The following is a 25000-nucleotide window of genomic DNA, read 5'->3' as shown; positions in this document are numbered from 1 at the left end:
GATACATAGTATGGGTTGTTTCCGCCTTTTGAAATGCCACTTGAGTTTTGTCTTCTGCCTTTTTAAATCTATTTGTTATGAATGATCCTTCTCCAGACCCTCGCTTAAATAAGGAAAGTCATAGAGTCACTAAATCATAGCTTCAAATAATCAGAACTGCAGACGTGGTTTGATGCCCGTCACTGCAGCTGGAGTCTGCGGCGCTGGCGTTTGGGCGGCTGTGCGGACCGCGGCCTGGCTCCTCTCTGCCCCGGCCCACCCCGCCTTGCTAAGGGCGCTCCTCACGTGGTTATGCTAGAGTTGGCGTGGGGAGGGATTAGGAGGAGCTTACTTATCAGTCGTTGTTCTCAGTGTTTTGGCTGTGTCTGGCCTCATAGGTGTTTAGTGCAGACTGTTTCTCTCCTGTGTATTCTTCAGGGATTCTGCACAGGCTCTCTCATCAGGCACCTTCTGAGGTAGCACCCCACACAGGGACTATGCCCCTCTCTAGGCTTTTAGCCCCCAGTCCCATCACAACTCCTGCTCTCAGTGGTCTACACCACAGTTTCTTTGGACTAAAATCTTCTTGCTTGGGAAAAATCCCTCCCAGTGGGCAGAATCCTTTTAAAACAATGCCAAGCCAACATCCTACTTGGGGACTCAGTATCTGAGCACCACGACCATGGAGGGAGTGGGGGCGGTATTGTAGGTTCCGAAAGCAAACCGCATCCAACCTTACAAGAGGCCACCTGCTGTCCCAGAGCTGGTAAAGCCCCATGTTGAGTGATACATGCTCTCGGCATAGTCAGCTTCATTTGACGTGAGTGACACACTCTTCCCTATGCCTCAGCCACAGGTCTTGCGGGAGAGGAGTGAGGCCACCCACACTTCAAACTCTCTCTCCTACACGCCTCCTCCTCAGTACTCACTCTTGACCCCTTATAACTTCACTGAGGATCGGCTGGCTCTTGAACACCTATTTGGAAGTTTCTTCCTGGCGCCTGTCTCACCCCCGCTCCTTTATGTCTTGGTGGTACCAGTGGCCACTGTAGCGTCCACTAAGGCTCAACACCTTGGCAGAGTTTTGGAAGAGATAGATGGAAGGCTTTCCGTCTCTTTGAAGAGTCACTTCCTTTCGCCCTACATCAGCCTGTCTCAAACACACCCTCAGAATCCAGCTGCTTTGTGGACTGGAGCAACAAAGACCACTCAAATCTTCCTTTCTTAGATTAATTTCTCTCCATCCTATCACAGTAGATGCTCTGTAAATATATTTTGAATTGAATTGAACTAGAAAAAGCACACAACCAACTTAGATAAACATATACATATGATAATCAATTTCGTATTAACTTCCTATCCAAGCAAAGGAGATACTGCTTGTCTGCATACCGGCAAAACTGGGTGTCACTCTTCTGTTTAGTCTGAGCTGGTGACACGAAGAAACAGATCTCAAATGCCTCTTTCGTGTCCAGTCTGTTGACTTTTCCGTAGTCTTTGTTTTGCTTGTTTCTCTTTTCAGCAACTAACACCATTTCTCCTCCATCCCTTGAAATTTCTTCATCCTTTGGCTAGTACCATGTTTCCTGTCTCTCTATCTTATTTCTCTGGCCACCCTCCCCTGACTCCTGGCAACTCCCATCCCCTCTTCTAGGCAGTCCCCATCTTCAGTTTTCTACTTTCTTTCACTTTGAAAATCAACTGATTCTGTCTCGTTGCCTTAGCCTGTAGCTCAGTGTTGGCATTTTCTGCACCTCTGTATCTTCCCCCCAAAAAATTACCTCCACAATAATGCAATGTTACAGCCCCCACACAAAAACTCTGTGGCTTAAAACAACCACCATTTCTTACTGCTCACACCCCCTGGGAAGGCAGTTCTTCTGGGTTAGGCTGGGGCTCCCCTAAGTGTCAGTTCAGTACCTGATTCAGGATGGCTGGCTCTTTCCCGTGTCCTGCCTTCCAGTTCAGCAGCCCAGCCACATTTAAATAAGCAAGCACTTTTTCAAGCTTCTGTTCCCATCACGTTTGTTACTGTCCCATTGGCCAAAGGAAGCCCTAAGGCTGAGCTCAGGGTCAGAGTGCAGAGGGCCACAATTATAGGGCTGAAGGTAGGACTACAGGAGTTATGAAAAACTGAGGCTGTTATCATAGTCCACAGCACCTGATTCCCACTACTCCTATCCTTAGTCAAGCTGCTGGCTACCACGGAGCTGAAGTATTGCAGCCTCTGATTCCCCAGCCACATACCTTAATAAAGCATCAATCCATCCAGCCTTCCATCTATCCATCCATCCATCTATCAATTCTTTCACTGAAAGAATGTGCACATACCAAGCAAAGTGATAGATGCTGAAAGTACAATAATGACCAAAAATAGTCAAGAACCCTGCTCTCAAGAGGCACCAGGTTAACCAAATAATCATTGGTGCTGTTGCCACATCAGTCAACCAAAAGCTCCGGTTTCATCCCATCGCTGTCTTAGTCCAAAGCATTTAATGGCTCCCACTGTACGCAGAATGAAAACAAACTCATCCTGGCCTTTGAGGTCCTCCTTGGCTTGGTCTGAGCTCTCCCTCCCTAAACGGGACTTCTCTTGTCTCCCTCATTAGCTCCTCCCTCCCTGCTGGCTGGACTCCTCACTGGCTCCCAAGCAGGCTGAGCTTATTTCCCATCTGCCTTTGGCCTCAGAGCTTTGCCCCATGGCCTCACTGCTCTCTCCATCCTTTAATCTATCAAAAAGTGTTCATGTCTAGTGCCAACAATATGAAATTCACGTATCTGCCAGGGTCCGGCTCAGGACTCCTATATACCATAGCTATAAGCTTTCCAGCCACACAGTTACTCCCTGCCGCAGACTCCACCCCTCTGCAGCCCACGGTCTCTGTTCAGTTTTGTGAGCCATTCACAGGGCCCAGGGTCAGGACTAGGGTGAGGCAAGGGAGGCACCTAGGGTGCAAGTTTTAGGGAAGCACTCACTCTTAAGGTTCAGGGTTGGCACTGAGAGTCTGTGCTTCCTTAAATTTTGCATCCACAGAGCCTCACTGACCTCTCTCAAGTCCCAACTTGGCCATACCTGTTATTTTGGTATCTGCTACTCATTTCTTATACAAATGATTCATAAGACCATAAATTTTCTTCTGAGCAGGACTGCGTCTGTCTAGCCCAAGATTAGGAAATAAATACTCAGTGAAATAATTGAGTACTCAGTAAGTACTCAGCAAGAACTCATTAAAGTACAATTGCAGGGAAACTGAGGCGTTCCTGATATTTGGTAAATCCTAGGGGAAAGATCAGAAGAGACCAAAAATATAGGGGTAAGGGGGGAAATTGAATAATTCTGCTAAAGATTAATACAAACGAATTCATGTCATGATAACAGCAGAATTCAAGGAAGGCAACGCTGCTATGTTATAGAGCATCCTTGAGAGGCATTGCTGCACACGTGAGGTGGAGAACATAAAACTCATGAGCCCAATACAGGAGTAGGAGAGAACAAGATGTACACTCACAGGGTGGGGGAGTGGAAGAAGAGGGCTCTTGGACTTGGGTGATTCCACGAGGGTAAAGCTGAATGCACACACATACAGGAATGGCTACAGCCACAGCCAGGACAAAGGAGTACGGGGAAAGGAGACCCACTGACTGTAGAAATGCTGTGATTTTAAGCGAGACCTGTCAAATGATGGGCTCCTATTTAAAGACAAAGACATGGCAGGAAGAGGTTAAAGATCACCTGTAAAATTTGGGCAAGTGCATGTTCCCTGAACATCTTTTCATTGACAATGACATTAATGTGGACATAAGAAACAATATTTTCAAGGGGCTCAGAAATTTTTTTAAGCATCCCAGATGATTTGCATACAATTTCAGGCCTTTTAGCATTTATTAGGCTGAGTTTCTGAAACCCTCTAACATCTATTAAACAACTACCCTAAGTTTGAGAAAGGTCTCCAGTACCAGTCACACCATGCGGTCCAGGTGGGCTAAGTGGATGTCATTTCAATATGAATTTCAGTGAGCAATGGTAAAATATGAAAAAGCATAGGAAAACAAATTAAAAATAATACCTCCATAATAGTCAGAGGCCAAACTGATGTGTCCTGTCAGCAAAGGCCATTGCCCTCTCATGATGGAGAACTGAAAGAGCTGTCTTTCATTCTACCTCCCAGAAATGCTTTAGTTCCACTAAAGATAGCCATCCCTCCAAATTTCCTTATCCTCAGAGGACTATCACCTCAGATATAAGTCCTGTGTGGGAAACAGTATCTTCAACTAAATGCATTTATGTATATATCTCTCCAAAAATTCCAAGTCCTATGATGTTACTGTATGACTGGCCATTTACAAGCAGCCTCAGTGGCTGAGAGGTCATGTTCTGATACTTGGTTGTAGCATAGGTGGCATGAAACATCTCAGTTTCTTCTCCCTGCTTTGAATAAACTAAAAACTTGAGAAGATGAGATCAGACCCAGAACATGGGCAAGGCCTTCCTTTCCACTCTCCTTCCAGAAACCTAGCCAGTTTCTGAACTGGCAACGGAAGGGGAAGGGAATTTACAGAGGAGGAAATTAAAATACACACTGCAGACTTTTAAGTGTGATATTTTGTTTTCTCAGTAGAGTTGATGTTTAATGTTGACATTTTGAGGTTCTGTAAGAATTTGCAGCCAGCATCAGTAGGGCTGAATGATATGCTTCCCAAAGGACATTTAATTCAAAAATTAAGCAATGAACATCAAAGATTTCTCCAGCATTGACGGCAGAGAATATTTTCAACTTGTGCTTACCCAGACCTCTAATTTAGGGCCCTGATGCCGTGTGTTTAGGATATCTAGCAAGTGCAAGTATTAAAATTCACATATTACAGGTTTCCATATTGAAACGTCAACCACAAGTCTCTTTTTTTATTCCATTCAAAGCCACTTTGCATAGTTCAAAAATTACTGATCCTCACTGCACCTCCGTGAGAAAGGTAGCATTATACTTCGGTTTGTAAGAGTCATGTGGAGATCTGTTAATTTGCCTACCACCAGGCAAATGGGGAGCAATTACAATAAAAGTCCAAAGTTCCTGAAGCCAGGTGCTTTGATCAGACAGGGGACACTCATTATTTGCCACATAAACTGAATTATCGACTCCTACACTATCTAACCTATGAATTCTGGCTTCTCCAACTCAGAGTAATTTTACTTTCCTCATTTGCCTTAGCTTTTCCAGCCTGGATCTCATGCTAAAATTAGCTTCAAGGTTGGGGGAACTGGCTGGAAAGTTCAGTACCAACGCGGAATGTTTTCCATCATTTGACCAAACCTCGAATGCTGAACATTTCTAACATTCAAAGAGGGTTTGTTTAAGTTTTCCAGTGTTACCCTTCTGGTTTCAAATGGCTCCAGAAGCAGAAGAGCCAAAATTCTGTAAGGAGAAACTATTCCAAACAAGATTCCTGGCCCAAGGTGGACCTGAAAGGCTCCAGATGCATCTCAAAGAAGCAGCCAAACTCCTGTATGTTCGTGTAAATGGGACCTCTGGACTCCAGGAGGCTTGGCTGTTGCAAATGGGGACGATGTAAGGCTGGGTCCTTTCTTCTGGAGCAAAGCACAGGGGATGACATCTGCCAGGCCTTGGTGGTAGAACAGAGGCAGGTAAACCCTCAGGGAGGACAGCTCGTGGTGGGACTCCTGGGGCCACCTGCAGCGCTGCTGGATGAACACATGGTGCGCGTCTGGAAGGACTCACAGGATGAATGTGTTTCCAAACTGCAAACTAGGTGAAAATTGAGAGGCTGATGGTCCTGGAGGAAAAATGCCTTCTGTTTATATACATGTGGCCACCAGCTTGGTAGACGGAGCACATGGGAGCCTCCCTATGTTGTGTGTCAAACCTCAAACTGTAAACTTGACCCAAACCCAGCACTTGAGATGAGAGGTCCAAGTGACAATCAAGACAGCTCGGTCTTGGAGGACATAAGCCATGCCTCTTGAGGATTTCTGCTGTCTAGAAACATCCAGGGCTTACAAAACTATGCCAAAGCAACAAGGTGGGAGAGTTAGACCTTCCAGAGAGCCTTGAGGGAAAAAGAGATCTCAAAGAATATAGAAAATTATCATATCATATTCTTTACCAAATTCCTACATGTGTCAGGCATTGCTCAGAGTCAGTACTTCTCAAACCTTGATGGGTATAGGAGTCACTGGAGGAGCTTGGAAAACACAGGTTCTAATTCAGTAAGTCTAGGGTAGAGCCCAAGATTTTGATTCCCAACTAGTTCCCCCATGTTATGTCAATGTTGCTGACCCACAGGCCACCCTCTGAGTAGTGAAGCACTTGAAACTTTTATATTTGAAAAATGATCACTAAACAGCTTTTCATATTATTAGACAGCTTCCATTGGATGGGTTGATTTCAATACCTGCCTCTTTTTTAAAATCCCATTTCCCCATAGAGCAGTAGGCCTTCATCCACAGAAGGTTAAGAAATAAATACCAAAACTCTTGTCTGGCTATGAAATAAAGTCTTGTGGGGACTTAAGTTTGAATTGTACTTTTACCCAAAAGAATGAGACTTGTGCAAAAAGACTGATGTGCCCTCTGTGGCACCATCATGAGGGTCCAGGAAGGAAGATCTTCAATAGTAGGACCTTCAGGACTCTCCAGTTATTTCAAACCATTGGATTTGCCAAAAAACAGGTGATATTCACTCCATAAAGCTCTGACATCCATGAACCAGTTTAAAAATAATCACTGAGGTCACTGTCAGCATGGCATGGAATTTTCTGGATAACGCCTCTGTTGGAACACAAAGATTTAGGAAAAAAGGGAAATGGATGCTTACAGAGAGAATTTACAGCATTGTCCTCCTGGTATTACAGACGACATCCAGTTTTTTAGGATTCTTCTTTGCCTCCATTTTCTGGCCAGAGGATCTGCTTTACAATAAACATGTTCAGGGACAGTGTGCAGTAATCATGTAATGAAAAAAACCAAACAGAGAATGTTTTAATTGGATTGGACTGCACACAGAAGTCTATACCTTAATTACAGGGTTATGCAACTATGCATCTTTCTGCCTTTGCTGGTATTTTTATAGAACCATTAAAAAAGGACACCTGAGCATATTTCCCCCCAATAGTGGCATGTAGAAGCCGTAGCCAATCAGAGTGAGGTTGAAAACTGCCATCCAATTACTTGGCAAAGCCACACACAGCTGCAGCCGCTAGGGTACAGTTCCCAAGCCAGCAGCCCAGCGTCTGAGTCACTTGCAGGAAGTAGCTCAGAGGGGGTGGGTCAATGCACAAACTTAAAGAATCCTAAATAGGTCCAGCTAAGATAGGCTTGAGTATTCCTCTAGGCCGTTCATGGATGACATACATATCTTTTTGTCTTGGACTCCCTAGAAAGTGGTAAGGCCAAGTTCAACAGTGGCTGGCTGAGTCTTTCCTTATTGTCATGACTTGGAGGGTGCCCAATAAAGCCCCAACTGTTGCCTCACCGAGCTGTGAAGTTCTCCGGCGGCTGCTGGGGCAGATAACCCAGAGGAAGGCAGCACAGGGCTGGCATGCTGGCCTTCAGACTCTGCCCCCTGGTGCCCCACCGAAACCCCAGCTCTGCCCATTACAAATGATTTCAGTGTAAGGTGAGGCCTCAGCAAACCCCAGCTTACAGCTGTCTTTAAACTTGACCTGCCTACAAAGAACCCACTGGGAAAGATACATGTCTGGCTCTAGCTAAGCCCTCTGGGAAAAGCCAAGAATCCGGGCAGTTAGCTGACACATCCAAAACCTCCTCTCAAGCATCTGGACACCTAAAGCTGAAACTATCTGGGGAGTTCCTAAAAGGAAATATTGAAAGGATTTATCTGCTCCACCACTTGAATTTCTAAGTCATTGTTAACTCGGAGCTGACACTGAAGTGGCAGCTGCATGGTACAGCATTCAGCTCTTAGGACCCTTCCAGGGAATATACATACAGAAGAGAGAAAATAACCTTTTGCGGGGTTGAACCCAGTCTTGACTTTATTAGGGAGCTCAGAAAATTTAATTATCTTAGCAAGGGATTTGTACTGAAACACAATATTAAACATGCCTTACATTTGGATATTAATATACTTCATAAAAGAAATACACACATTATTATTCTTTTAAATATTAATAAGGTGTCAGTATTTGGCAAGCTAACTTTGCACAAGGTCTGGGAGAAAGCAGTCTCTTTCTTGAGTTTCAATTCTTGTACTAGGCAAAAGAGGAGTAAGTAGAAATCATGTCTATACCTTTTTTAAGACCTGCGGCATTTGCCCTTGAACTAGGGATGTGGGCAAACTGGAGTGCATGAGGACATTTGTGTTGAAAATTCGTGTGTACAGATTGCCATGAGGATGTATGTGGAGCAGAGCAGGACAAATAAAGGAATTAATTAGGAAAGTCTCTATCTTGAAACTTCACAAAGAGCGATATTTTATTTGTTAGCAGGTAAAACCAACAGCTAGGAAAAAGAAAGAAATGTATATGCCCAAATGGCTTGCCCACATGCAGAATTATCCTATGTTTAGCACCTCCAAATAGGCATGTCTTCCTAAGAAAAAGTCTAAGTGATACACATACTTTAGGCCGTCCCCTGAGGAGGGGGGACTCAGCTCTGGTGAACCACCTCTTCTGGTTCTGCTATCTATTGTAAAGTCTTCCTCGTGCACCTAAAGTGTAGTCACAATAGTGCTGGGCTGGATTTTACCTACAGGTGTGAATTAGCCTATTGATTACTGAACTAGGGAAAAGCAGGACAGTGAACTTGCACAGGTGAAATAAGCAATAAACAGGTGAAGGGCAGCCACTGTTTTGGCCCATACTATAGAACCTGTCTTAGATTTGCTTCCCTTTAGCTTCCAATTTGAGTGTGTGTGTGTGTGTGTGTGTGTGTGTGTGTGTGTGTGTGTGTGTGTGTGTGTGTGTGTGTGTACTATGATTTAGGAGGAATAAAACCACATAATTTTGGTTTTATTAAAATGGTCATCACCGAATTAAAATGTTTCTATTTTTTTCTTTCAGGCTTTAAAAGACCAGCAATTTGCTACACCCTTTTAGGTCTCAGACTCTCACCCAAACATTTCCTTTTATTTTTATTTTCTCCTTTCAAAATTTCACCTGTGTTGCTGTAGCTTCTACTGGGGGCTGAATTCTCCTGAGCTGATACCCAGTCTCCTGAATGATGAGATCCACATTATTTGAGCAGCAGCCTGATGCCAGGATTGAATTACTATTGAATAAGCAGCAATGAACTCTTATTAAAAATAATCAGTAGTTCCAAAAACCACAAATAACAACAATAGGACCCAAGTTGTACCAAATCAGCAGAGACCATTGATATAATAAGAGATTGAGTCACCCTTTTCTACAGTCCCTCTCTTGTAAAGTCTCCCCATCTATTTTCTTGCACAGACTGGGGGGAGGGCAGGTGGAGGGAAGGAAGGGCCTTGCTCAGAAAGTAAAAAAAAAAAAATTGACATCACTTAAGTCACATGATTGGCAAGAACCAATTAAGATAGACTGTGGAAAGGGGAACAGTTAAATTTGTAATTTGGGTTGTGTGAAAACTTCTTTGGGCCTCATAAACAACCACAGAACCACAAGTTGGGTAGCCTGGCAGTGTCAGAAGTCTGAGCCCGGCATAGTGGTCAGCAGGCAGGACGAATCACACTGACTGCAAACCACAGGGTTTCGTAGAGCGGTGAGCATCACCAACCCACAGCCAAGACGCCGCTTTTTTTTTTAAATCTTTTAACAATTTGAATATTTGTTTTCACAAAGGTACATTTTTCACTGGGCTCGGGGAGCCCCAGGGGTGTCGAGGGCAAAAAAAAAAAGAGAGAGAGGTATAGGGAGCCATGGTAGGGGGTGAGTACAACAGTGACCTTTCTTGGTTTTCGCTCCTAAGGTAAAAGGAATCATTGAATCCCCCGCCTTCAGAAGAGGGTGCATTTGCAGGAGGAAGCGATGGCTTCAGACAGCATATTTGAGTCATTTCCTTCATACCCACAGTGCTTCATGAGAGGTGAGTACACGCTGGTCTTTTCATACCTACTTTTGCTCAGCTCTGCAGATAATGAAATTGCAGCCTGGTGGAACTCGGGGCAGTTAGCCCCTGCCGGTTCCGTCTGTTTCGTGGAAGGAATTCAAACTCAGGCGCATGATTACAAGGCTATTGGATTACTTATTCATCAGGTGGCAGCCCTTCAGAGATGTTTTAATAAATAGTTAAGCTGCCGAAGCGTTCAGCCAATGTGTGAGAACTTTGTCAAGCGCAAGGACGCTGGGCTGCTCCTGATTAAAGTCCTAGAGATTATCAATTTTGCATAAAGCTCTCTGGATTTTCTTTTGCTGCTCCTTGCCTGGAGTGACGGTGGCTGAATTATCCTGAACTCAGCATGCCCTGTGGCCCACACTCCAGCCTGCCCGGGCTCAGCAGGCGCTGAGGGCTAGTGCCCCGCGGGGCGGAGGCGGAGGGAGGCTCGCAGACGGGCGTTAAACCACCGGGATGTCAGGGGCAAAACAGCAACTCCGTGGTTTCCAAAAGGCAGAGAGCACAAGCACAAGAGCCAGGCAGCTTTGTCTAGGGTAAAATCACCAGGATGGGGCGACGTTACATTATCCCTCAGCGCAAAGAGGCTGCTGCCATGTTTCAGGAGAGAAAAGAAGCAACTTGTTGCAGACAGAGGTCTCTCTAGCAGAGCAGTGAAGAACTTTCCTAAATCGAGCCTTGTTGCTGCTCAAGTCATTAAATTGCCTGCGTCCTGGTAGGAACAGCTAGTGTAGAGAACCTGTCTGCAGTTTTGCAACCAGCTTCTTGAAATGTGCAAAGCTGTGGCTGCACTGAGTGTGAGTGTGTGTGAGAGCATGTGCAGTTTGTGTATCTTTAGTGGGAAAAGAGGGCCGTGCTTAAACAAACAGAAATAATAACATAAAAATGTCACGAAGGCATTGCTGTGCATCAGGGCATGCACTTCGACCAAAGCCTGCAGAACGTGGCTGAATGGTTTGGCAGAGTTGCAACGGAGTGGGATGGCACAGGGGAATAATTAATTTTCTGGCTACAAACTCGCGCGCACCCAAATAGTATCTGTGACTCATTATTTATTCATACAGCCAAGTGAGCAGGGGAATGCAGAGGGCTGCCAGCCAGTTTGTCTCAACAAACACTATTGTGAGTGCCACAGAACCTCTATGTTTCCCGACCCCTGAAACTTAAAAACTTAACAAAGATGTGTGTGTGGTGGGGGGAGGATTTCAGGAGAAGGCAAAGAAAGCAAGTCATTAATTGATTCAAAGCTTCAAATTAAAGGGTTTTCAAGGGCTTCTTTACTGGCAGCTGAGGAAATTTTAGTGAAGTTGAATCATGCGGCGTGTATGAGTCACACATCCTTGCAGCTGGGGCTCCTGCGGCAGCAACGCAGGCCGCTGCTCAGAAGCTGCAAACGGCCCCCTCGCTGCATTTCCTCTGGGCCGCTGACAAGCAAAGGAAGCAATATTTGTAGAATGAAAGAAAAAAGATCTTCCTGCTTTTCCTCTGCTTTCAATAATCCTCCAAACGATTATTGTTTCCTACCCTGTCAACTCAGGAAGGCAGATCCAGGAAATTTTAAAGCATCCCACTGGGCAGTAGGTTGGATTGCAGTGTGTGCGTGTGCCGGGCTATCCTTACTGGCCGGACAGTAAATGTTGTAAAGGGACTTGGTGACCTCAGACAGCAAAGTCCAGAAGGAGCCCAGACCCTAACACAGCCCCACAGCTCCTGTGTCCAGGGCACGGTCACCCACCCACCCCAGGGGAGGCACAAGGGGCCGGTGTGGAGAGAGCCCTAGGAATGGAACAGAGCCTCAGAAGGGCTAGTGGGAAAAATTATTTTCCCTCCTTCCGGTAAAAGCAACTCAGGGCCTTTGATGATTCCCAACTCAATAATCCAATACTGAGGTTTCATTTCAGAGAACCGAGTGAAATCTTGGCAATTTCCCAGGTAATTTTATGTTGTCTGGACTGGTGGGCCACACCACTCAGCTGGAGAGGAGGTCAAGTGTCCTTGCTTTTGGTACCATTTGGGCATCGCCTTAGAATATGACAATCAGAATCGCCATCCTCTCTGAAGAACGTTCTCTCTCAGAGTCCCTGCCCAGGTTTCCCAGGCTGACCACCGGCAGTGCTCAACACCGTGGTCATTTCTTGCTGCCTCTAATGTAGAGCAGGCGTGCCCTCCCCCACAGTAGCCACGAGCGAGAGGGGGAAACAGCAATGTTGCTTTCTTCCCGGGATGGTCCTTTATCAGTACAGGCGATTCTCACAGAAGGAAATCCAGAATTCATTTTTAGCAAGATACTCGTGAGGAAACTGGGGGGAAGGAGAGGTATGGGGCCAAGCCAACCACGGTTGCCACCTCGGTGAGAGGCAAGTGAGAGTCTGGAAGGCTGGCATGCAAACGGAGTGTGGTCTACCACAGAGAACGCCGCTCTTTTTCTCCCACACCGCACCAGCTTCTCACTTAATTTGCTTAGGTGAGAAGATAAGATGTGACTGCGATTCCCTGGAATTATCATGGTTCCCAAGTGAAACTCTGGCTGAATGAGACCCGTGTCCCCTGTCTCAAGGTGCAACGAACCAGCCCCAAGAGGTGCAGTAGGTGTGGAGAGGAAAAGAGGCAGCACATACGTGTTTTTGCAAAATGCCTCAGGTAGCCTTGTTCTTAGAAGTGGCTTAGTGGTCTATGCAAAGCTTGAGAGCTAATATGCCTCTGAGTTCCTAGAACCACAGGTAAAAATCTCAGCGAGGCTGACTTGCTGCTGCCTTCTCAGAAGGCATCTTTCGAAGGGGTATGCAGAGTGCAAGGCTGAAAGAATGAAGTGCACTTCTCCGTTGGCATCGTTTTGCCACTATTTTCAGAAAAATATGTACAAAGTCACCCTTTCTGGTTTGATTGGAGATTTAAGATCACAGAAAGCCATAGATGAAATGGCACAGTGGGAAAGCTGTATTATTTTTCTAGGGTGGCCATAACAAAGTGCCACAGCCTGGGTGGCTTAAACAACGGAAACCTATTGTCTCATGGTTTTAGAGGCCAAAAGTCTCATTGAGAGTGGCTTTACTTTTTCGAAGACTTCAAGGTATCAGAAGAGCTGATTTCTTCTGAGGCCTCTCTCCTTGGCTTCTAGATGGCCAGCCACTCCCTGGGTCCTCACACAGTCTTCCCTCTGTGTGTCTGTGTCCTAATGTCCCCTTCTTATAAGGACACCAGTCATACTGCATGAGGGCCTGCCCTAATGGTCTTGTGTAATTATAATTACCTCTGTAAAGACCCAACCTCCAAATATAGTCACATTCTGAAGTGCTAGGAGTTAGGACTTCAACATACATGTTTTGAGAGGGCCATGATTCAGTCCCTAATTAAGAATTGTGTCTCCACAAATCTGACTCTCCCTGCCCACAGGGAAACTGTACTTTTCCCAGGTGCCCTCCTGGGTCTTGAAGAATCAGACCCTAGTTCCTTCTGTGTGAGATGGAGCTTTGTATTCTGAAGCTACCTACACATTTTGAAAGTGAGAAAGAAAAAAAGGTGTTAAAAATCTATCTAAACCCTTTGCCATTTAGTCCCTTTGCAGGCTAAGAAGTCACTGAAAATGACAAAGCAATGTCAAAATGTTTAAGTTTTAAAAGAGCAAAAAGCGGCCCCCCAAGGAAGCCACCCTTCCGCCAGTAGGATGGTCCCTGTATTTCAGAATCTTCCAGACACACTTTACCAATGGGAGCAGGGAAGTGGGCCCCAGGAGGCCCGGACCTGCTCACATGCCAAGTGCCGGCACAATGAGCAGCCAGTGGCTGGAGAATCTTCCGAAATGGCAGGTGATCCATCATATCAACAACAAGAAGTCTTTGCGAGCTTCAGGAAACAAATTAGTAGCCAGGAAATTTCTCTGTTCTTTTGAAATAGATCTAAAAAGTGTGCTCAGAAAAGTTCTGCCCCTTTACTGAGAAAGCAAGGCAGGTCTGGTGCTGGTGCAGAGGCATCTCCAAGAACACTGACACCAGAGTCATTGCTGGGAAAGCCAGGACTTGGCTGGGAGTCGGTCTGGAGGAGGGAGCCCAGGAGCTGCTAAGAGAAGCCACTACCCAAGACAGGCAGGGCAGGACGACTGGAGCACAGCACAGGGAGGGTCTTCTCTTTCATTTCTATTTTTCTAGTTTTTGTCAAATAGAAGAAAGCATTGGTTTCCTCATCCATAAATTAATGGTAGTAGTAGTAGTACCTGTGGTTAAAGTAGCTGTGTAGACTACATTAAAGTGCTATGCACAGTCATTCAAGATGGACAGTAAATGTTAGCCGTGGTTATCGATGTTCAGTCATCTCAGATGACACTCGGTCCAAAGGTGTCCACTCTAGGAAGGGAGGGTCTTCAGTGCTCTGGAAGACACCAGGGAAGGCTTCCTGGAGAAAGTGACACAGGTGTTGGTGGAGGGGAAGGTGTGGAATGGAAGGTGGGCCCCAAGAGGAGAGGGAAGGGAGGTCCAGGCAGAGGGGAATAGTCTGGACAAAGACAGAGCTGCAGGGCTGCAGGGCAGTGAGCCCAGCGAGACGTGGGAGGTAGTAAGTAAATCAGTCCAGCTAATGGCTCTTTCAACATCATGTCAACCTTTTTCTACTTGTAAGTACCCATAAAGGGACAGAGAAAGAGCAAGGGCCCTTTACATAATTCAACTTAACAAGTTAAGCTTTTAAATATCAAGGCTAATTGGGGCATGTTGTAACATAAATCTTGACAGATGTTTCTCCTCCTTGAGCGTCCGGGTGTAGCTTGATTTTCATGAAGGCCCTTTTTCATGAAAAAGCCATTTTGCCCGATGAACCACGTGCAGATTCTCTGGAACTCTGAGAGATTGTGCTTCTCAGTGACATTTCTGATCAGGCGCTTTGACAACACCCAGAGATGAAGGCTGCCTCGGCTCCTTGTCTCGTTGGGGGTGGAGCAGAGGCCAGCACAGGAAACTCAAGCAAATTTTCAGTTTCTCAGGTAACTTCCTACTGACCTAGATGAGTCATTAAATGTCTTGGTGTCTCATTTGAGTTCTGTAAAAGGGGCTAATAATGTTCTAGACAAGCTTGCCTCCGATTACTGAGTTCCTGTTTGAAATCTTTGAACGTATGGTACCTCACATACCATAAAGCACTTCATGAATTGTCTTAGTGTAACCGCGTGAGGCAACCATCTTTTAAATTATTATATTTTTCTGATAGGAAATAGCTATCCTAACATTTCACACATGCAAAGCATTGTCCCACATTATCTCAAATAAATTTTCTTTCCCCATTTCTCATTCTTTGGGGAACTCTCCAGACAATTCTCTGGTACCTGAAGAGATATTAAACTCTGCAAAACACTGCCCTGCAACTCCCGTTCCTTGCGTCCCCTCATTCTTTCTCCTTGGTGCGACTGATCCCTGGCTTTAGCTGTTTCGCTGGGCAAACCAAGCCTCAATCGGTGTGTCTTTCTTGGCCTATTTTCCCCCTAAAAATATAATAATTATGATGTCCTGGATTGGTGGAGACGGAGCATTTCCTTTAAGAACTCTGCAGTCCACGAACATAATCAGAGAGTACTTTCAGAGAACTAAGGATGGTTCCTGAACACAAAACAGAATTCAAGACCTCATGTAACCTCTGACACACTGGAAAAGCAGGCCCTGGACACGCCTCTGGATTTCAGACTTCCCTCTGTGTTGGAGAGACATGCTCTCACAGCTTTCTGAATCTCCTTTCCCCTTCCCCTGTATCCTCAGAATAGCACCGAAGATGCAGAGATGGAACAAAGAAGCTAAGATGGAGAAATAGGCCACGTATCCAAAAGATGATTGAAATGATGCATTTTGTTACAGTGATATAAAGATTGCTAGGGCTTATCAGTGAGAATTATGTCTGACTTACGGTTGCATTTCCACATAAGGAAAATCATACCCCAGTGTCTTAGGCGGTCACATGGGTCTGTTTTGTGTGACAGGTGCTTCAGGAGTGAGCAGCCCAGGGCTAGATGGGGGACCAGGATGCTCCAGTGTTCTGATCCCACGGTGCAGTGAGATGGCCGCATCCCAGATCTGTCCAGACAGGAAGGAGATGGGAGGCCTCAGACCCTTCTCCTTGTGGGACTCAGTCTTTTTGTTCAGGAAAGGAAGCCCTTTCCGTAAACGTCCCTTTACATAGCTCATAGGCCAGAACCCTGTCACAAGGCCTCTGGCTGGAAGGTGCCTAGGACCTAGCAGTTGTTGCTTTCCAGGAGTGGAGTGGAAGAAAGCAGAGGGGAAGGTGTTTGAGACTGGGTGTCAAGTGAACCCAGCTCAGCACCTGCTGTGACAGCAAGGACAGGTTCCCAGGCGGACTGTGCTCTCCCAGTGCTGGCTCCTCTCTCTTGCTTTCCATGCCAGTGGCACTTTGAAAACACATGCAAAGAAACCCCAAGCTCTTCCTTCAGTCTCTCTCAGAATCTGTGGATGGATGCTGGTGTGTGGGGACAGTGATATTTATCTTTAATTTACTGAAAGCAAAACAAGCAGGAGACGGGACTGGGCAGGGCACTGGTTAAGTGGGAGTCAAGGTCACACCTATTTTCAGTGTAAAAGCCCAGAATCGCACTTGACTCTCATGGTGTTAGAGCCTGCTGTCAACAGGAGCGCTGCTTATTGAAGAGCCACTGCACCTGGCTGTGGGGCTGACGTATCTGTCAGTAACTGGAAATAGTTTCCCTTTCTCTCTTCCTCACTCTTTTGAAACCCTTGGCCCAACACCCTAAAACATTTTTTCAAAGAGAATTCTCTCCTATAGAATTTCTTGAGGGAAACTTTAAGTTGTCCTCTTTAAATGTACCTACAGATGTTTGTATCTTTGGTAGAAATATGCCAAACAGGAAATAACCCTCTATCTAGGACATAGAAGAGTCACTCATACCTTGCATTTCCACAAGTTACAGATGACTTTTGCTTCATAATTGCTGGCCCTGTGTATTTCATGAACCTGGATGGATATCTCTCTCCCTGCAAGTCAGTGCCATGTTTTTTTAAAAAAGTCTTTATTTAGTTTTTCCCTGAAATAAGAAATCATGTAAAAATTTCATTTTGTTTTGCTTGCTGCAAGATCAATGTTCATGTACAGAATCATTGCTTTTCTCTAAGACACTTTCCTCATGGCCCATAGTCCGTATGTCTATTTTCAGGTGGACTTTTTTTTTTTAACAATGAGCTCCTCCAGATGTTTCAGGGGCCCCAAATGTAAAAGGCCACCAAAAATACAAATCTTAGCTGGCTAGTTGGATTTGTTCAACAGCTCTGCTGATTGCAAGACTGATGCTTCTTTGTGTAAACTTGCAGCCTGTCTTAAATTGATTCTAAGTCAAGGACTCAACTTGTCACATCTTGAAAACATGTTCATCTGGAGAGAGAAACATGAGGCTCTGACATTTTCCAAAGCTTCTACTTTCCCTTCCTTGCCGACTGCTTATCTTTTACTCCTGGTGTTTTGGATGTCCTCTGTGAAGACTGTGACTCCTAAAAAAGAACCCTCTGAACTCTGATGGAGACTGAAGTTACCAGATATGAGCAGTAAGCCAGTATAGCTTGAGAACATCAGAAACAAACCTCTGTCTCTACCGCCTCCTGAGCGCTAAATGGTCCTGATCAGCACTTAAACATTCTTCTGAAAATCTGCAGGATTTCAGATTTTATTTTTCATTATTAGTAGATCCCAAAGAAATACCTAGAAAATATTTCTGTAGTTAGCTTGCCAGATAGGGGTATGTTTGAAAGAATAAACAGAAGTCACGTACACCCTGCATGATATGCCATGATCTCATGCCATCCTTGCATGAGGTCTAAGGGAGGCTAAACATGTCACGGCTGCTCTCTCATTGCTCAGTGTAGGAGCAGTTTCCTTTTTCTCCAAAAAAAGTGTTTAGCATGTATATAGCCTTCAATGTTTTTTTTGTATAGCCTCAAAATGTGCAAAAGAGAACACAGATTAACTAAAATACATTGGTTCAGGTGTTCTTTTTTCCAGGAGCAGTTGTAATACCAGCCACAGTTTGCTGCTCTTTCTTACACAGCTTCTGTTTGCACTTTGAACTCCATGCACTGAGTCCTCTTCCCACACCATCTGCAGGCTGCATCTGTGCAGCCTCATCCACTTCACTAACAGCCACAGCTGAACTTGACATTAACCCACTTTGAAAGCATATAATTTATAAAATCTGAAACTGCATATATGTGTAAAACCCATGCAAGCTTGTGGAGGAACTTTGAGGAGGGGAAAAAGAGTTTTCTCTCTTATCTCTGCCCTTTTCAGGCTGGTGTATATGTACCATGGTGGGAATGGGTGAAAATGAAATCTCAAGTTGCTATTTTATTACTATTGAATCTACTGTGCATAAAGATCAGAATGGCTACTGCTCCCCAAGTTCTAGAGGAGAGGAACAATTATTAAGCAACCTTGAACAAATATTAGGACTGTCAAGGCTGTGAGGTCATGTAAAGAAGCAAAATGGCAACAGTGGAAATTCTGTTTTCCTGCCAATCATCCTACATCATTACTTCATGTTAAGAAAAAAGAAAGCTCTGCTTCCCATAAGCCTCCCTCTAGGTCACGTTCAAAACAAAAAGATAATTGTATCATAGAGGTGGGTGAATCTGTTTAAATAACAAATGAACTGTGAGACATTGTCCTGTATGATGCTTTCTAAGTTATACATGTGTGTATATATGTATGTGTGTGTGTGCAGATGGGCATATAATCATAGGTGCAGTTTTATATAGTTTCAGTTGGCATTCAAAACTATGTAACTGTATGACTCTATATATACAACTATATATATATATATATATATAATATGTAGAGTTTAAATGACTTATATCTTATATAGATGGTTTTTTTTGGCTGGTGTGATTTTACGTATCTCTCTGCCTTAGGGCACCAGAAACATTTACTTTTCCAACATCCCACAGCTGGTCGGCACCTGAGTCAGAGCCAGGACCTGGGTCTGCTCAGCTCCTGTCCACTGGAGTTCTACAGACACTGGACTTTGGTGGCCATTTCCACTTGCAAATCTACATAATTAGCAGACACCCCTCCTAATCCTCCTTAATTACTCTTGCACTGGTCAGACACCATAGCCCTTTATAGGCTGAATTCCTTTCACTGTGTGGAAATACTAAGTTGAGCAATTTATGTGGAGTCCACAGCCCTTAAGAACTCCCTTAAGCATGTTAGGGATGAAGTTGCCTGCAGAGAAGCCTCTGCTGCCCGGCTGCCTTGTGTTTATTCTCTCTTACCCACCCATAAATCAAGCACTGCCTGAGCTAAGTACCCACCATGTGCCTACTGCCCCCTTAGGCAATTTTACAGTCAACCAGGTTGGTTTTAATGTGAATCTAGTGAAATCTGAACAAACAGAACAGCAAATGAACATGTCCATGCACAGGGGTGCAGAAATGGCCTTGGCCCAGGTTGCCAGCTTCCAGCTCCCAAAGGAACCTTGGAAAATAGGAGGATGCTGTCTTCTTACAAGATTTGAACCCAGGCTACAATTCCCATCAGGGCGTGTGTCCTCACAGCACTCCCAATTCAAAGCTCGTGCACTTAGAAGTAACTTACTCTGTCAAGAGAAATAAAGGCGATTCTCTTTCCCTCTGTCTCTCTCCCTCTCTGAGTCTCTCTTTTCCTCTCTCTCCCTCTTCCTCTCCCTCCTTCTCTCTCTCTCTTTCACACATACACACAAAATCTAGCATTCAAAATTCACATACCTTAGAGAATCCATTGAGACTTCTTCCCAGGACGTACTGAATTTGACAAAGCTTTTTCTAGGTGGAGCAGGAACTGCTGAGAGTCAGGAGCCGTTTCCAAAATCTTCTGATCATGTCATAGATAAATAACACTTACTTAGCATGCCCCCAAAGCTCTGTATAGTTATTTATAGATTGCATGCCTGTACTACTGTGCTGATATAATTATAGCATGTGCATTCTACTACACATGCCAAAAAGAGAAATTAAAATAAGACAAATACTGAAAATGCAAGCTCTGATGTTTTTCCCTTTCCCTCTGTGAATAATTCAATTTGACTCAAAAAGTCCCAAACACTTAACAAATGTTTTGTCTTGCTAATTGTCTCAACTTCTGCCAATAGACCTATATTTCTTTACCTGAAAGCTTCAATCAATGTTCAGGTATAAATTCCTTCCACTCCAGAAGGAATTGTGTGTTCTTGACCACCAGGTTCTTTGCAATGAGCTGTCTTTTCCGGGTAGACCAGGAGAAGGACAGGCCTGACCAGGGACAGGAGGGGGTGGGGGTGGGGCAGGCAGTCCAGGGTTTGAGGGTCAGGTGGTTGGTCACTATGCCAGCACCAGCATTTCCTGCCCCTGTGAACTTGAGCCATTTCCCCAAACTTGCAGAGCCCAGGTTTCTCATCTGTAAAGTTGGGGCAAAGATCCGAACTTCAGAGGTTTGTCAAGAGAATTTGAGATAATATATGCAAAGCAATGGACATACAGAGGAAGCCACTAAGTAAAAGGTAACCCTGAAAGTGCCAGTGAAGGCATATGGAGTAGAGGCTGGGGCAGGGAAGTAACCTTTGCTAAGCCCACAACTTGGTGCTATGGCCCCGCCAAGAACCAGGTGTGGATTAGGATGAAAAATCGGATCTACTCCTCTCACATGTAGCAGGGAATAAACAATCTTGGGGCTCCTTGGCAGAAAGTTGAGCTCACAAATATTAAAACTGATCATAGTAAGAGCTGGTATTTATTGAGTGTAAACTCTGTGCCAGCATTGGAGTCGTGCCAAACATTTTATTGTGTTACCTCATTAAATCCTTTGCCCAAGCCTGCGAGTAGGCACTCATTACTAATCGTATCTTACTGAACTAAGTGTGGCGTGCAGAGGTTAGGTAGCCTGCTCGAAGTTAGGCGGCTAGTAAACAAGGGAGCCAGGTCTAAATGGAGGCGCTCCTGCGGCAGAGGCCATCGCCTGCCTGTAGGGAGGACAGTGGGCCTTACCGTTCCCTAGGATGGACACACAAGAGAGCCGAGCCTAACGGGATCAGAGACTCACCGGGGTCCCTGGACGGGAGGTGATGCTGTGCAGGGAGAAGGCCTGAACCTCAGTCAGCTTCAAGTCAGGATGTCGTCCACTGTCCTAGGCGGGTTGCACACCTCCAGACCCTTTTGTCAGAACTGCCCCCCAAAGGTCTGTTCAGATGGCTCCAGGGTGGTCCACAAGGGGCACATCTCTCAGCCAGTGGTGCCCAAAAACATGTTTTCAAAGTGATAATGAGATCCTGGCTTGCAGGGAGAAATCACTGCTAAGTTTTTTTCCCAAGCAGCCAGTTGCCTCAATTTACCCATCTGGGTTCCATCTGGGGTGACACTAGATGAGACAGTGAGGCACTTACTCTCTCAGGGTCATGTAAGGCTGGCCTTGACCTTGTGCTCATATGACCTTGAGAGACAGCACCTCCTTAAATTTTGTGTCCTAGGTGTTCTCTTGCCCTGTCTTGGTCTGCGTCCTGGGACCCACATACAGAATGATCTGCCCAATAATTAGGGGGCCTCCCACTTGAGCCCATCCTTCCAGAAGCCAAGGGGTTCCCTGGAGCCAGTGCTGTCATGACCGTGTCCCTGGCCAGGGTTATCAGTGAGGCTCGCAGCAAAAGCTCACATCCAGTTATCCCTGTGACTGAATTTAAAATTCTACCAGAGCAATCGATTCACTTGCGCCAGCAGGAAGTGGCCTCTTCCTGTCCTGCAAGCAGGACTCTTGCTGTACCAGGTACAGTTGCAAGGTGGGACCCAGGCCCTGCTGAGCCTTTGAACATGCTCTGTCCATCCTTCTGTAGAAACATTTGTAATTTCAGAAGTCCACGTCACCAGTCCTCTGACATCACTCCAAATCCTTTTTTCAAGTAGGTGGGTTTGAGGTTTTATTTTTTTTTCTTTTTAACCTTATTTGTATGAAAGGCATTTGTCATCTGATTCTTCTACAACCAGTTACCACAGAGTCACAGAAAGTTCCTTCCTTTACTCCTCGGGCTCCATGTGGCAAAAGATGCAATAATTAATTACATTTCCCTCAAAGCCAGCCCACAGCAATGAGAGTCCCTGCTTGCTAAGAACACAGGGAGCCCCGCCAGCCTCTAATTGTTGCTTTGCAAACATCTTAATGGGAACAAATTAAAAGGAGCTCAAGCTAATTATCCTTCACAATAAATAATAATAATAAACTAATGTAGCTCCTTTGCAAAGGTGATTCTGTGTTACTCAAAAGAGTTGCTTTCCTTATACAGAGCATGCAATTGTCAGGGAAATAAAATCTCCATGGTATAAACTGGAGATTATATTTTGAAAATCTCTGTGACTCAGAAAATGCCCTTTTCATGTTTACTTAGTGACCTCTGTTCATGCACCAGGGCCTGGCTCGCCCAGCCCCACTTCCCTCAGTGATCTCGACTTGACCTTCAGTAGGCTCCGGTTCTTTCTGGGAAGCCCCAGCCCTGGCCCTGCCAGCACCCCCACAGCAGCCTCTGTCTGAGGCCCAGGCTCCCCTCATTTTGTGTAACTGGTTTCACCTCAACCACGTCAGGTTAGGATGAAATACATCACTTACACAGAAGCAGCTGGGCTTATTTCAAACAGCCACAGCTCTACTGTGCTTTTAAAAAAGAGCCTCAGCCTGAAGGAGAAGAAAGCAGAGAAGGACCCTTGGCTCCCAGCACAGTGGGTAAGCTGGACAACTGCTGCCTGGGCCCCAGGCCGGGTTCTCGGCCGGAAGTCCACACCCGAGACTGAGAGGGCCCCCATTGCCAGGCTCAGTAATGCCAAGTGTCCTTTGCATTGTTTTCAGTAAGGATTCTGATTTGAATCTTAAAGTGAGGTAATAATTAAGTGGTGTGTTGCGTATCAATCATGAGAAGAGCAACTATCATAGACCAAGTGCCTACAGTATGTCAGGAATGTCACCTTCATCACCTCTTTTAATAAAAACCTTATGAAGTAGATATAGCTCTTAGTCCCCATTGATAAAAATGGAAAAGCAATTCGAACCAAAGATGGATGGAGCAAGCAGCCTGGGCCACGCAGCTTGTGAGAGGCAGAGACCGCAGGTCTCCAGATTCTCTCTGGTTACCCACTCCCATCCTCGGCCATGGTGGGAGGGGTGGTGAGGGACACAGCCCATGGGGCCAGGGTGCCTGTGTGCGAATGCCAGCTCTGCCCTTCCCGCTCAGTCGCCTTGGTGGACTGCTCAGCCTCTCTGGGCCTCCCCTTCCCGTCCGTACAGTGCAGTGGTGACGCTCCCCTCACGGGCCCTGGTGAGGACTGGGTTAGGAATACCGCAGTGCTGCCTGACACATGTAAGCCTCTGGTTGACCTTGCCTCCTATAATGGGCTTTTCCTTCCCACCCAATCTGCCTTTTTCATCAGCTACTGTTCTGCTTGATTTTCCCATTTTCCTCTGTACCCTCGGCAAATCCAAAAAGTGAACCCCAATTCTGTCATTCAGGTAACCCCACATAGGCATCTAATGTATCTCTGAGGACTGGGTCTTGCACTGTGGACAGCAAGTGGCAGATGTATGGGCTAAGGCACAGAGTGTAGTGGAGGAGCCCAGGTGGGCCGGGGTCTCAGCTCCGGCTGTGTGTGCCTGTACACTGCGACCCTCCCCTCCACACTCCGCCTGTCAAAGGAAAGGGCAGATGCTTGAGATTCTTCAGCTCTGGTGTCCTAAGTGAAAGGCTTGGTGCAGGCTGAGAAGTTGCCCTCTGTTAACTCTATGCAAGGTTCTTGACCTTGCTGCAGTTGACTTGGGGGACCAGATCCTTATCTGCTAGAGGAGCTGTCCTGTGTATTACAGCATGTGTAATGTGTAGCAGCTTCCCTACTGTACACTTACTAGATGCCAGTGGCACCACCTCCCCAAGATGTGACAACCAAAAAGGTCTCCATTCGTGGCCAAAGTTCCCCTGAAGATAAAGTCACCCCTGTTTGAGAACCAGTGCTCCAGAGAAATCTCACCTACAAGTGCACTCTTGTTGCTTGCCATTCATTTGTGGGCCAGGGAAATAGAAATCAATGATTTTGACCTTGTCCAACATGTGTGCATCTCCCACACCTAGTCTGACCCCCCACTCCTGTCACTGTTCCTTAAGGCTGATTCAAGCTGTCCATAAAAACTGATTGTCCATGAACAGGGTCCTTGAAATTAGGGGAGTCAGACATATTCCCCATTGTTAAGAGCTACAAATAAAAGCAATCCATGATTCCAGTCTGCTGAGAAGAAGCAAGAAAGAACTGATACACTGGGATTACTTTCTAGAGGAAGCCAGACCTGTTAAACTGATCTTTAATAGTTTTTCCAGGGCAAGGAAGGAAAATTAGGTATTTCTGGAATAACATCTCCAGGTTGCTTTGGGTGATGTGCACAATGATTAAAACTCAGAAAAAAAAGAAGTCATTCCATAGGAAGTAAAGAGAAAGCATTATGGGGTATGTCAGGTTTTATTGAGCAAGCATTATTACGTAGCATTTACCATGGGCCAGGCCTTGTTTTAAGTGCCTTACAAATAGTAGCTCATGTCATCATTTTCACATATTCAATGGAGACAATAAGTCTCCTCATTTCATATACAGGGACTGGGTTGCTTAGTGACCAAGAGACTTATCCAAGGTCCCACAGCTGGGAAATGGCATGGTTGGAATAAACCCTAGTCTCATTTTGGAGCCTGGGTGCTTAACCACTAAAGTATGCATATTTAAGAGGACATCTTGTAGAGAGGGTGTGACCTGGGTACTCAGGTCCTTTGGAATAAATTCAAAATGAATGATCTTAGCCTCTAATTACAGGTATCAAAGGAAATAGGACCATGATTTGATGATGAAAGAGCATTTAACTCTTTTAAAAATGTATCTGAAGCATATAGTGCCATAATTCTGAATCCCTACATTTCCTGATTTTGAATAACTC

The 25000-nt window shown here is 45.4% G+C and overlaps 1 protein-coding gene and 1 long non-coding RNA gene across 7 annotated transcripts in view; one reads left to right on the top strand and one right to left on the bottom strand.

Annotated features, from left to right (window-relative positions):
• LOC130684216 (uncharacterized) overlaps nt 1–21423 on the bottom strand; it is a 44195-nt gene extending 22772 nt beyond the window's left edge. The window contains exons 1-2 of the long non-coding RNA XR_008998406.1: nt 19786–21423; nt 6810–6900 (exon numbers count right to left, since the gene is read on the bottom strand). This is a non-coding gene — a long non-coding RNA (uncharacterized LOC130684216). The remainder of the gene's footprint in view (nt 1–6809; nt 6901–19785) is intronic.
• Nucleotides 9377–25000, top strand: part of RUNX1 (RUNX family transcription factor 1) — a 244093-nt gene continuing 228469 nt past the window's right edge. Inside the window, exons 1-2 of one of the 6 annotated variants that reach the window (XM_036880191.2) lie at nt 9377–9774; nt 9902–10018. In XM_036880191.2, the coding sequence (XP_036736086.1) occupies nt 9961–10018 (58 nt within the window). In that variant the 5' untranslated portion in view covers nt 9377–9774; nt 9902–9960. Of the gene's footprint in view, nt 9775–9860; nt 10019–25000 lie in introns of those variants that run through there. The other 5 variants (XM_036880186.2, XM_036880185.2, XM_036880187.2 and 2 more) reach the window with 5 other exon arrangements.

The sequence above is a fragment of the Manis pentadactyla genome, chromosome 1, assembly GCF_030020395.1.
Source record: "Manis pentadactyla isolate mManPen7 chromosome 1, mManPen7.hap1, whole genome shotgun sequence".
NCBI lineage: Eukaryota > Metazoa > Chordata > Mammalia > Pholidota > Manidae > Manis > Manis pentadactyla.
The sequence above is the reverse complement of the archived record's forward strand: the minus strand, read 5'-3'. Positions and strand labels throughout refer to the sequence as shown.